Here is a 14620-nt window from a genome sequence, read left to right on the forward strand (position 1 = left end):
ACAAAGTATTGCAGAAAATTCCCCAGAATTGCTCAATTCTAAGGGTGAAAAAAAAAAATCCAACACATTCCTTATTAAATGAAAAAAGTGGAAAGACATACTCTTCTTGCTTCTTGTGAAGCAAGATGCAGTTACAGATACTGTATGCTAAATATAGTGCAACATCGAATCTCAATTACAGGTTTTAAATAAATCGCAATAATAACCAGCAACAAAATATTGTTGTAATATTGAATCTGCAACTCCCCTTGTGAATTATGCACAAATGGATCATGCAGTTGTTTTAAAATATTTACAGATGTCATGTAAATTAAAAATGTTTTCAATTTCTGTACATATCAAATTGTATAGTTGTACATTATCAACCACTGAAAAATCCATATCAGTCGACCACTGCTAGTAACAGCTATGACATAAAACCACTGTTAACTAGGTAATGTATATATCACTACTCAGCACTTACAGAGACCAACTATTATATTCTATTTCTGATATCGGCAACATATGAGAGGCCAGCTGTTTTTATCCAACTCACATTTTTCATGTCCGTAATTAATATGGTAGAGGTTTTCATTATCCAAAATTAATTGAAATAACTTAGCTGACCCTGTTGAAATAAGACTAATAATTAAATGGAATTCAAAATATGAGATATTGTCATAAAAAAAAAAAAAAAATCATCCTCATTATCTTTGCACCAATTCATTCTTGTTCTCAATTCACTGCACCACAGATAAACAGAAGCAGAGCAGTTTACCAATACACACTAATGATGATCATTTTCTAACCCACTGAGATGCGAATAAACACATTTGGGTTGTGTGATTACTAAAGAATCTGTCGGACTATAGAAAATAATTTTATAACTCATAGCTGCAAATTCATAAGACATAATGATAAATGAAAATGCTGCCAGTTTCCATCGCATGATACCATTTGTGTTTCATTTAACGGAAGCTGGATTTTAACCTTAGTCTAGATCTGGGGAAAATTCAAGATAGAGCTCAAGAGGACTATATAATGCGAGTCATCCAGTAAATCAAATGTTATTCAGTCACACTGAGTGAAAGGACTGCGGTAATCTCCCCGGTACAGCGTGAACACGGGCATCTCAGGGAGCTTGAGTGAGCTGTTGACACTGTCAGACGGCTGCCGTCCGATAAGGGCCACTTTACTTTGATTTGTGTCCACTGAGCAAATATAGCCGGGGAAATGACAGTGTGCACTCAGTGCTATCTTCATGAGGGTCATTAGGGCGTAAAAATAAATAATGCTTTTGACGGTAAAGGACCAAACAGACATTTGGATGACTTGCGTGGAGGATATGCTTTCACAATAAATGAGTGCTCAAGCAAGCTCAGATTAAAAAAACAAAACAAACAAATGTAATGAAGTTAGTTGTGTTTAAAAAGTCGGTTTCAGGGGTGTTTTCTGTGTATATCTGTGTGCAGTTTGGGGCCGGTGGGTGTCAAAGTCATGAATGTTTACAGAGCACATTCCTAAAGCTGCTGCACCGACCATAAATCACAGAAAGGAAACAGATTCCACACAGTGCAGATTTGCAGTGTTCGGCTGCATCTAAAAAGCTGTGGACTGTGTTTTTGGACATCATGGACATCTTCAAAGTATATATATGTTACCCTGGAGCACAAAACCAGTCTCAAGATTATCGATTTGTCTTTTATGCCAAAAATAATTAGGATATTAAGTAAAGATCATGTTCCATCAAGATATTTTCCATGAAGATATTTTGTAAATTTCCTACCTTGTTACAGAACCTGAACTTGGAGAAAGCTTTATGATATGTACATGTTGAATTTAATAACATTCTTCTATAAATAATACCTAATTTAATTCTTCATAAGCCCTTCACTGATCAGACATTAACTAATCACTAAAATGTTTGGTAAGACTTCACTAAACATGCTAAAACTGTACGGTAACACTTTTTTTAAGGTGTCCTTGGTACACGTTACATGTATTTACTATTATAATAACAATAAAATATGCATAATTACATGCAAGTAACCACAAGCCAAACCCGTATCCTAGCACTAACCATATAGTAAGTACATGTAGTTAATTAATATTACTCAGTACTTAAATGTATAATTACAATGTAACAAGGACTCCTTAAAATAAAGTGTAGTCATAATTACTATAGTAAAAAAACAATAACATGTAACATGTAATTACAAGCAGTTGCAACACCTACAGTAATGCAAAGGATGGCCTCAAAAAGTACTGTAGAAGTTTAACTTCAATACCATGGCATTTTTATAAATACAGTACTTTTGACCACATTAATGTACCATGTACCTCAAATAATTTCATTTTACTACTTTTTACATTTTGCATTGTCATTTATCATTGTATCATAATTTGTATAACTGAAATTTGTCAGGTGTGTGTTTGTTTATAGAGCAAAACCTGACAAAAAGTATTACCATGGTATATTGATGGCAATATCATGGTAAATGCTGATATTGTATATACTGTATTTACTGAACGATTAGCCTACCATATTTTAAAGAATTCCATATGATAAGTCTAAAACATAGCATCACCATGGTAAGTGATCATCAAAACATACTATACTACTACAATAGAACAGTGATTGTATCAGATACCATGGTACTCTAGCATAATACCATTGAACTGGTAGAAGATTACCATGGCACTTTTTGGAACTGTTATTTAATATGAATCCTTTATTAGAATTACTAATTGCAAATGGGAAATAAATGCTGATTTATCATGAAAGAAGCGTTATGCCCATGCATCACTGTAAGAAGGGAATAAAAGTATAGACCTACAGTGTTTGGTGCGTCGGTGTTGCCAGCTGAAGCACGCTTTGAGCGCTTTCTCCTGCAACATACATGACGAGGAACTGGACGAGTAAAACTCCAGCATGTGTCCCGATAACACATCCATACAGTCAAACATCGTGCACTTTATTTCACTGAAGAATAAAATAATTAAATATCGGTCTGGTTGTCCTTCATTTGTTCACAGAAACTCCATCAACTCTTGGCAGGCGCAGATCTCTCTCCGTTTCCACACAGTCTCCAGACATCATGCGATCCATCCCGATCCTCACTTGCGATTTTCAGAGTAAAAACGATCGCTAAACGGATATAAATACGGTTCCGCTCGGTCTTGTGCCCCGTTCCGGTTAGCGGCAGCGGTTTTCTATAATGATGAATGATTTTGAAAATATATCGCGTTTAAACTCGCAATGACGGATTTAGTCTCCTGCCTGCGTGCAGCTCATTTCCTACTAGTTCATTCCGACACAATGAAAGATTGAGTTGCCTAATATATGCGAGTGAACTTTCTGTGAACCCTTCCGAGGCTGCTAACCTTCAAATGACCCACACCTTTGTGGGATGATAAGCTTTAAATGACACACACACACACACACACACACACACACACACACACACACACAGCTCCGCAACGCAGGAGAGGCTGAGAGCAGAAACACAGCTCAAGACAGATTTTCCTTCGAAAGAATATTCCCTACACATTAATATTTTCCTGAGTTACAACTTCACTGCAGTTGGGCTAAGAGAGCAGTACTTAAAATGAGTAAAAAGTAGTAACTTCCACTTTAGCTTATACATAAAAAGACTTATTACAGAAATAATAGAATTTAAAAGAACATTAAAAAAAGCAAGCCTGCTTATAATGGAAATACAGTATTAAAAGAGTAAGTGCATTCTGAATGTAATGCATCCAGACATTCAACTGCATGTTAATTACAATTACGTGGAATTGTATTATAGTTTAAATGTATATTTTTATTTAATTTAAATATGTGCATTAACCTTATATTTATTTGCTACCACCCTTCATCCTAGTCCATCCCTACACCTTATTCTATTCAATTCCTATTCTATTCTATCTATAGCACACCCACACATACAATTCATTTTATTTTATTTTTTTAGACTATATGCATATGTTTATTTTTATTCTCATCTTATTTATTCTTTATTTTTTTATCTGTGTGTTATTGTCTCTGTGTACTGGAAGACTGTGACACTAAAACAAATCCCCTGTATGTGCAAATATACTTGGCAATAAAGCTCTTTCTGACTTCTGATAAAATATTATTTATATATTAATATATATTATTGCATTTTGACTCGCTTGTTAGCACCTGAATCCATCTTTATATGTAACCTTATATGTAAAGTACTGCTATTGTCTTTGAAATATATAGTGTAATGTCAAATGCACTGATAGGTATTTATATTAAACTAAAATATGTGTTAATGTCATTTCTTTGAGAGTACACAAGTGGCCTTTTATTTAATTAATATGATATTATCTGCAAGTAAACTTAAATGCGTAGAGGATTTAAAGTACACTGCAAGTGCAGATAGGTACAGTTAAGCACACTTCTTGTTCAGTGGTATATAGAACAGTACCACGAAAAAGAAGAAAACAGACCAACAGAAAGAGAAAGATGAAAGAGCAAAGAAAAGAAAAAGAGTAAATTAAGATGAAGAGCAGAGTACACCAATGAAGAATATAATGGAACAAAAATCAGTCAGGTATACAGTAGAGTAAAACAGAGAAAGAAAAGAGATTAAAGAAGAGTAGAACAGATATAAAGAAGGAAAGAAAAAGTAAACTAGCCCGCAAAGGCAAAATGCAGTGAACAGTGTTTCAACATTTTTTATACAGCAAAATTTAATTGATTTGATATTTGTTTTGACAAGGCATTTTCTCAGACCCCAGGCATAGTTGAGCTGAACTTTTCTACGGAAATGCTGATTATAATAACTCAATGTAAAAAGGAGCCTTGAATTTGCTTGAATTGCAAGGAGCACACTGTTTTTTTTAATTTTTTATTATTATTGTTATTATTATTATTTGCACTAGATTTTAACTATAAGGTAGTCAGAACTTAAATGTATAATACTGTAACAAAGACACCTTAAAGTCCATAATTACTTTAGTTAACCAGTACTTTAGTTTATTTGCATTTACATTGTCCTTTTTAACCTAAATTTACAAAACAAAAGGTAAAGGATAAGGTCACAACCTGATTGGACAGCTTACTGAACATACAAAACATTGCTGTGTGCTGGGCTAAATGCGCTTGTTGCATGTCTGTGTACAAATGGTGGTATTTTTTACCAGCTGAGAACTCACAAAGAGTTTATACTGTAAGCTGTAATTTCAGTTCAGAGCTGTTTAGAAGTGAGCTGAGATCATCTGAAAACTTAAGTCTTGGTCCTCTTATTTGGTGCAGATGACGCTTTTTCAAATACAATATACAGTACATCATTTATTTGGTAACACTTTATTTTGATAGTCCACTTTAGACATTCTACTAACAGTAAGTAACTTTGCAACTACATTTCAACTAGAGTATTAGTAGACTGTCTGCTTAATATCTTCTGACACTTTATTTTGATGGGTCCACAACATACAACATACTGACTTTGTCAACGTATTCTACAAACCTAACCTAACAGTCTATTCTGAGAGTTAGTAGACATGTAGTCGCAAAGTTACTTATAGTTAGTATGTCTAAATTGGACTATCAAAATAAAGTGTAACTGTTTTTTAACACAGTTTAAAATAACCAAATTTGACCAAAGTGCTGCACAAAGAAAACAGATAAACAAGATTCTAAACAATAAAATACAAACCTTAAAATGAGTGAGGTTCATCAAAACAGAAAATCTAAAGAAATGCACTGACAGTGCAAATGGACAAGAGTTCGTTTTAATCGAACCAAACCTGCCAAGTGTCAACACACCCTTAGATATTACCACATGAAGCACTTTTAAAAAAAATTTTTTTTAGTTTAGTTCCCCCACAAAATATTACATAACAGTGCTCAGGATATTTATTTCACATTAGGCACATTAAGTAACAAGTGCAAATTCGTTTTTTTCAGCCAGGTACTGCATGTGTGTGTGTCATTTTTCAGCCGTCTCTGCATGTGTGTGTGTGTGAGTTTGAGAAGTGAATAGCACAGAGGGAGTTACACAGCCTCCATGACTATCCAAACATCTTCATGCTCCATGGTTCCTCCATCAAACATAACTATATATGTCCTATACTATAATCACTGACAATAAACTATAAATCACTGACTGTACAGTAGTAACTCAAGAAAACAGTCAAACATGGTGGTGCATTGGTTTAGACATCCAGCTGGAGGATAGGTGGGAAAACAGAATGCGTGGACAAACAAATAATGGACACTTGAACCTGCTTTTTCACATGACACAAGACTACTAGAAGTTTACCCCACTAATCCCCATATGACAAGAAAGTATGACATTTATTGCCTGTATATTTCTATGCCGTATATGTTATCTTTAAGGCAAGGTTTATGTTAGCTAATGTAAAAACAAGATTTCTGCCTTCTGTGGTGTGCGCTGCATTTCCACAGATTTTCATTGGATAAATGTGTGGTGCTGTAGAGCTCAGGAGTAGAGGTACCTGTCCCAAACAGCACACTTCACGGCCCTGTGGATTTACAATGGCCGCTGTATGTACTTGTCTGTTAAGTCCACGAGACCGTAATGTGTTCCATTCAGAATTTTAGCTTTCAGAAGGTCACGAGTGTCCTCTATACACACTGAGCTGAAAGCACACAGTCAAAGCAGCATTACATCATGTAATGTGAACTCGAGGTTTTAGGGTGCGATTTGGGACAAGGCCTCAGTAAGATCATTACACAGTCTATACCTGCTGAAGCCATATGCTAAATTTGAATATATCTGAAACTAAAACCATAAACATATTTTTTGATACATGGAATAGAATAAATGTTAACTGAAATAATAAAATAAAATATTACAAAAACTCTTAAACTTATTTTACTTATTTTATTCAGACAGTTGCCAAGGACACATTTGTCACTGTCATTTAGTTAACTTGTACTAAAATAACTAAAATAAATATAAACATGAATTTATTATATATTGTATAATATACAGACACATATAAACTAATAAAAATGACAAAAACAATTACTAAAACCTTACTGACAATAATTTTAATAAAAACAAAATAATTCAAACTATTATTAAAAACTATATAACAGCATCTCATTGATGAAATAACACTGTCTTTCCAAGTAACCAAATGAATAATCTACAAATGATTCTTGGCATCACTGCTCATGGTTTTTGACACCCGACAGAAATACCAATGAGGTAAGAAAAAATAATCTTAATTCAAAGGCAAAACAATGTTATTTTTCTTAGCCTGCTGGCAGATATTTTTCTTGTTTAAGCAAAAACTAACAAAAAAGTCATTTTGCTTCTCAAGTAAATGTATCTTGAAGACCCCCACCCCCCCCCCCCCCCCAGGTCAGTCAGAGAACTTACATTAATGTATAGCTGCAGGCCTCACTGTGTGTGTGTTATCTTATATAAGTTAACATTCCAAATGGAACTTACTTGAACTTATATGAAACTGATTGTTGTGCACCTTTTATTATTTATGTGAATGTGAAAAAAGTACTGTATACTTTGACTAGGTAAGAACTGTAACCATACAGTGATGTGTCGGATGGCAATACCATAATACTTTCATATACCCTGGCAACAATTTACTATTCAAAGACCCAAATATTTACACACAGTAGGACTAAAATAACTGCAGATAATACCATGGTTCTACTGTGCTACATGTGAAAAGCCAAAGTATTGCCCTGGTATTGTTTCTGTTAGTGTAGATGGAAGTTTCTGAGGGTGTGTTGGTAGTCATAGATCCTCTTGAGCTTTATGAATAATACAGCGAGTCAGTACACTTCCCATAAACCAATACCCCACCCGCACCTGTCCTCAGGTCCCCGGCCCCCTCACGGTAACACTAACCCACGACACAGGTAATCAATCCGCCTGGACATGCACCTGTAATTAGAAGGTGATAATGAATGCATCCATCAAGATAAAGCATATTCTGGCATTGTTGCCCAGCTCCAGCCTGTGTGCTCTGCCAAGAGTTTCTGGAATGGAACAGATGTGTTGCTAGATTGTGTTTCTGTATTCCTCAGCCTGTTTGAATAGTTGGAATTAGTTGGAATTTGCATAAACTCTAATGAGATTAAAAATGGAGTTTTAAAATCTCAATTTTGAGAATCAATTTAAATGTCAATTGTTCCTTGCACAAAGCTATCTTATGGTTTCAGAACTCTTGAAATATGCACAGAAGTCATACTTTAACGATACTTTCATGAGACTCTTCTGGAGCTTGTCAGCTCCTGGAACAATAGGCTTTTATTGTATAACAGAATGAACATTCCTCATTTTAAGAAATAAAAAATAGCATGCTTTAAGAATATTTTGCTTAAAACATGCCCTTTTTGTCTAACTAATTTCAAAATAACTGTTACTGAGGAATATGTAATTCCCCAAACCAGTTAGTTGAGGTCACTAGAAACTTTTAGGCAAGTGTGTTGGAGCTGGTTGAAGCTAAAAGCTGCAGGACATCAGCCCTCCAGGAGCACTGGACGCCCAATCACACATGACAGGGCTTCTCTTACAGCAACTGTATACAGCCTTTATAAATTTTTCTGTGTATTTTTTTTGTTCTTTTCTTTTTTTTCCTCTAAATTATGTACTTGTGTTAGGGTCAATGATCTTCTTGTGTCTGTAAATAGACTTTGATGGTAATTGAACTGATAATGTGTGACCACAGCTGGTGAGATTTCTCTCATCAGAGAGATGTGCTCTTGTGGCTTTGTACAGATTACTATCTTCTCAACAGAAACACAAGCATTAAAAATGGTTTTGTCTCACTTTCATTATGTGGAAAGAGCTCAGCCATTTCTTTGGCTATAGCTGTATTTAAAGGAAAAGTATATACAATTCATAGAAAGTTCATATAGAATAGAATAGAATAGAATAGAATAGAATATACTGTATATGATGATTAAAACAAGAGATCATCATAAGGTAAGACAAGGCTATTGTTATTGTTTGTTGTTCATTCATATAGTGGGTGATGAATATGCGTTCCTTCCTGATAGAGAGTGAAAAAATGAGAAATGTATAGAAACATATGATGCTAAGGACATAATCAGCAATGCCATAACAAAATGACGTTTTTCACAAGACTGTCTTGAATCAAGTCTTAAGTCTGTTGTTCACAAGTCCAAGTTGAGTCACAAGTCATTTTTTGACAACTTAGGTGCGACTCAAATCCAAGTCGCAGACTCTGCCTTCCAACTCTGATTTACACCTATTTCTGTTTCTATTTATTTATTTATTTTTATTTTATTTTTAATATAAGTATAGTGTGTTTGGAGATCATTCTAATTAAATGCTAACTAACATTCATCATATGTTCTTTTTTTCATAGAGGATAAGCTTTTCAAGAACTAATGTAAAAAGCATCTAATCGTGATCAATTTGATTCAAAGGACATACTGATGGGAGCATATTTCTACACTATACATATTTATGGGAGCTAATTTTTACATTATTTCTCTTTGTGTCCATTCCAAATACAGTTGCGCTCATAAGAATATGCAAATATGTTAATTATTGTAACTAAATAAGAGGGATCGTGAAAATTGCATTTTAATTTTATTTAGTACTCTCCTGAATAAGCTATTTCCCATAACAGATGTTTAAATATACTACACAAGACAAAATAATAACTGAATTCATAAAAAAATGACCCCGTTCAAAAGTTTACATACTCTAGAGTCTTAATAATCTGTGTTGTTTGGTGGATGATCCACAACTGTTTTTATATTTTGTGATAGTTGTTCATGAGTCCCTTGTTGGTCCTGAGCAGATCAACTGCCTGCTGTTCTTCAGAAAAATCCCCCATCTCCTGCAGATTATTTGGCTTTCCAGCATCTTCTGCATATTTAAACTCTTTCCAACAGTGACTCTATGATTTTATTCCAACTCATGCACAGCTATTACAAAAGGTGAATAAATTTACTGATGCTCAAGAGGGCAACACAATGCATTAAGAGCCAGAGGGTGTAAACTTTTGAACAGGATGATGATTTGTACATTTTTCTTATTTTGTTTAAAGATCATATATATGGTACTGCACTTACTGTAAGAAGCTACATAAATATAAAATGTTTCACAGAAGACAAAATAAGTACTATTTTCACTGATCATCAAATTCTAAAAGTTTACACCCCCCTCTTAATGTATTATGTTGTCATATATATGTGTGTGTATGTATGTTTTCTATGTATATGATGGTTATGTATGAGTCCCCCAATTGCCCTCAGAGTGAAAAGATGGATCTCAAAATCATACAGTCACTGTTGGAAAGGGTTCAAATTTTCAGAAAATGTTGGAAAATCAAAGAATGTGCAGGAGGATTTTTCTGAAGAACAGCAGGCAGTTGAACTGCTCAACTATCACAAAACAGAAAGACAGTAGTGGATCATCCAGGAAACGACACACAGTATTAAGATTCAAAGGTATGTAAACTTTTATAAATAGTCATTTTTATAAATTTATTTGAGGGATTCTGCGCCACCAGAGAACATATAAACTGCCGGATGTGCGGTAGCCGGTTTAGGACAGCACCCGTAAACACAATAACCAACATGCAATTTTCGTGATCCCTCTTATTTTGTTTAAATTATTAGGATTCTGCAATGGGCCGTGTAAATTTATGCCGCCACAACTCGTGTAATTAACCGAAAATGGGGACTGCAATGGGTGTGTAAATTTATGAGCACAACTGTGTAATTAAAAAAATGAGGTCCACTCTGATCTGATACGACAAAGCGTTATTGGCTTTTTAAACTGTCACATGCAATGAACATTTGTTTTGAGTTTTTCAGATGGGCTGCATCAGAATTTCTTCACAAGTCACAAAAGAATGTCAGTTCAGCCAAATGCTTCATTCCTTCCTTCCTTCTAATACACAGCCCATCAGACCTGCAGTGTTCATGATCAGATCATTCTTCTGAACAGGATTTTTAATGACATGCCATCACTCTACTGTAAGATGAATGTAAAACTCTCTAAACAATGCAAACCATTAAAATGTATCTGACAACATAATCTGTACTGTACTGAGAACGGTCACGTTCACAACATCATGAATTAGCTGAGCAGAAGTTGCCAGGTGTTCAGAAGGAGCCCAATTACAGACTAGCAGGCAGTAAACGGTACTCATTTGCTGCAAGAAGCTTTAAGCACCTCGTGTGATGGAGGTCGTGTTCTCACTCGAGATGTAGATGTTGTTGTTGTAATTAAGTTTAAGTGTATTGTATTAGTCGTGTGTGTTTGTGTGCAATAAACAGACGGCCAAACGCACAAGTAAGGTGCAATTTATCCTTGCTATGTACAAACCTGATGGTCTACAGTAAATATATTCACCCATTTGAAAATGTTATCTATGTATTGCTTTATATTAAAAATGATACATGCATTGAACAAAGGTGAGTTTTTCAGATCATCATCAGAATTTCTTCCCTGGATATACGAATGTAGTTCAGTAAAATGCTTAATATCCTTCCTTCCTTCTCATCACCCATAAAAAAATCCTGTATCTCTGTAAACATGTCTTAAACCCGTTTTAAGACATATTTGTTTGATAAGGCCTGTGCTACTTTGTAAGGACCATTAGATTGGATTAGATGCATTTGTGGTGCTTGTGTGTTATAGTTTTTTTTCTTCTTTTTTTTAATCTCCTTCTCTAACATAGTCTATTAGCTGAGTGAAGTGCCAGGTGTGTGAAGGGTGCCCAATGTGTGTGACTAGCGTGTGTGTTTTATTGTATTCTATGCTGCAAAATTATTATGAACTTGTGACAGCTCCCGCACGAGATGTAGCATGATGCATCTCAGTATAAATACATTTAGAAAGTTTGTACATGTAATGTTGAAATGTTATGTGGACTACAGTGTCACCAAGTGTCATTGCTTGCTATGTGAATAATGAGCATTAGCATTAGTAAATACATGTAATGTTGAAATGTTATGTGGACTACAGTGTCACCAAGTGTCGCAGAGATTAAACAAGGGTGACAGTTATCATCATCCACATCATAACATGGCGCCAGTTTATCCTCCTATCATAACATAATTTCTTAACATAACTACTATAGGTAGTTTTTTTTTTTTGAGTGTTTCTTTTTTAAAGAAGAGCTCATAAAAAGAGTCTGTTCTCTCTCCGTCTCTCTTTAATGGACAAATGTAGCAGTCTAATTCAATCAGCCACCCACAGGCAGTCAGTGCTGGATAACTTCATCAGAGTTAAGGATCTTGATTTTATCAGAATTATAGAAAATGACAAGTGAACTTAACATGAACCACAGAGTCCGGGTGGAATCCCAGTATTGGCATTTCTTCATCTACCCGGGTTGGTACAGGAAAATCAATAGATTTCTGCACCAGCTCGCACTCCATCACTGCTGCTGTTCCCTCTCATGCGGCCCATCTCTCCGATCCCAGAATGAAAGAGATGATGCTAAAATATAATGAAAAGATGACTACTGTGCAGCTCCCTTAATGACATACCTTAATTCTGCAATAAGTGAAGACAACACAACATGTTCGCAAACCTTTTTTTTTCTCAAATATAATTTCTTTAGTTCCTGGACCACAAAACCAGTCATACCTTTTTTTTTCTCAATATATATATATATATATATGTATATATATATATATATATATATATATATATAACTATATATATATATATATATATATATACATACACACACACTGTATACAGTATATATATATATATATTTTTTTTTTTTATTGAGATTTATACATCATGTGAAAGGCAGATAAGTAAGCCTTCCATTGATGTATGGTTTGTTAGGACAGAATAACATCGAGATACAACTATTTGAATATCTGGAATATGATGGTGCAAAAAACTCAAGATATTGAGAAAATGGCCTTTAAAGTTTTCCAAATTAAGTCTTTAGCAATGCATATTGCTAATCAGAAATGAAGTTTTGATATATTTATGGTAGGAAATTTACAAAATATCTTCATGGAACATGATCTTTGCTTAATATCCTAATGATTTTTGGCATAAAAGAAAAATCTGTAGTTGTTGGCTATTGATACAAATATATCTGTGCTACCTATGACTGCTTTTGTGTTCCAGGGTCACAATTGTCTTTTATGTTGGATTTTGTCCTCTCCTCTTCTGTTCTGTGTTTCCCTTCTCCTCTCTCCTCACTGTTTTAAATGAATATTCAGTGACTCCAACTATTTCATATTTTCATCTGTCTCAAAATTTTCTTTCATTTTTCAAAGACACCCCATCAGAGCTCCATATCACCTCCAAATGCCTCTCTTTCTCTCTCCCAACCCCCACATTTGTTTCATTTCTTGTATACTCCCCCACCCCCAACAGCAGTGATTTTGTATCTCACATCACAAAATATAAACAAAGAAATATTCACCCACTCAATACAACACAAACACTCAAGCATTGTAAAACATCACTGCAAGTAAGTGCAGTGCTCTCTGTTCTTGTCTTGACTCTTGTAGGTCACAGCAGCAACCCGGCAAATCTGTTGTTAGTGCCACATGGACTGGTGTGGGTCAGACCTGTATGTGTGTGTGTGTGGGTGTGTGTGTCAACATGGGATGGTGATGTTATGTGACAACAGGAATGGATCTATAGCATGTAAGTTAATGTTCAGAATCTGACAGATGTGGTAAGGGAGATTTTCACTGAAAATTTCAAGTGCCCTTCACTGGGCATTTCAAGTAAGAATAAAATTATTATATTTAATTTCTTTTTTAATCATTTAATTTATTGATCTGAATTAAACATTATCTGATTCTTAACTTATAACCCCAATTCTAAATATGTATGATTATGACCTGTTCTCACTGCCAAGGCAACAAAAACTGTCTCACTATTAAAACCATGAAGCTATCTCTTGGACTCACTATATTAACTAGGAACTCATTGCTTTCAAATGTGTCTAACCAATTCTCAACAACAAAAAAACACATAACAGGTAGATTAAGTGAAAACTGCAAAAACGGACCAAAAACACTTTAAATCCATTACAAACAATTTGTGGTGCATTCCATATCTCCGACAGCTGTACAAAATCTGTATATAAAGAAGAGACTGATTCTATTTGTATTTGCTTCTTATTACTGTCACCTGTCCCCTCTGTGGGATGCCTACGTTTACTTCACTATACTACAATTAAATCCTTATCTAATCATGACAAACAATATATATCGTTGGAAAGGTCTAAGACTCCTAAATAGATATTTTATCAATGTTTTTTGTTAAAAATTATGTAGGAAAATTAATAAAATAATTTATGACAAGAGTGCACCCTCAAAAATCTACATCATAATAACAGGAGTTATTATGTCTACTTCTTTGCCTTTTTCTCTATCACACTTTAGAAATCATCAGAAATTATATATCAACTGAAAACTTAAAATCTCAAAATTCATCCTTTAAAAACCATTTTAAAATCAGACATTGCATTACCATGAAAATGGTACGTACAAAATAAAATAAAATGTTTTTGTTCATGAATTATAAAAGTTTAAGTTTGGATCATGCACTTTCAAGTCTATGTTAAAAAATGTTAAGGGGTTAATGCTGAGAAATGGTTAGGTTTAGGGTTAGAGGTAGGGCAGAGACGGAGGCTACAT

The 14620-nt window shown here is 34.5% G+C and overlaps 1 protein-coding gene across 2 annotated transcripts in view; it reads right to left on the minus strand.

Annotated features, from left to right (window-relative positions):
• LOC109111109 (retinoic acid receptor beta-like) overlaps positions 1-14620 on the minus strand; it is a 201871-nt gene that overhangs the window by 74921 nt on the left and 112330 nt on the right. The window contains exon 1 of one of the 2 annotated variants that reach the window (XM_042744849.1): positions 2817-3368. The exons of the other annotated variant lie outside the window; for it this stretch is intronic. Coding sequence (XP_042600783.1) covers positions 2817-2946 — 130 coding nt within the window. The 5' untranslated portion in view covers positions 2947-3368. Of the gene's footprint in view, positions 1-2816; positions 3369-14620 lie in introns of those variants that run through there. 2 annotated transcript variants of the gene reach the window in all.

The sequence above is a fragment of the Cyprinus carpio genome, chromosome B19 (genome assembly GCF_018340385.1).
Source record: "Cyprinus carpio isolate SPL01 chromosome B19, ASM1834038v1, whole genome shotgun sequence".
Classification (NCBI taxonomy): Eukaryota; Metazoa; Chordata; class Actinopteri; order Cypriniformes; family Cyprinidae; genus Cyprinus; species Cyprinus carpio.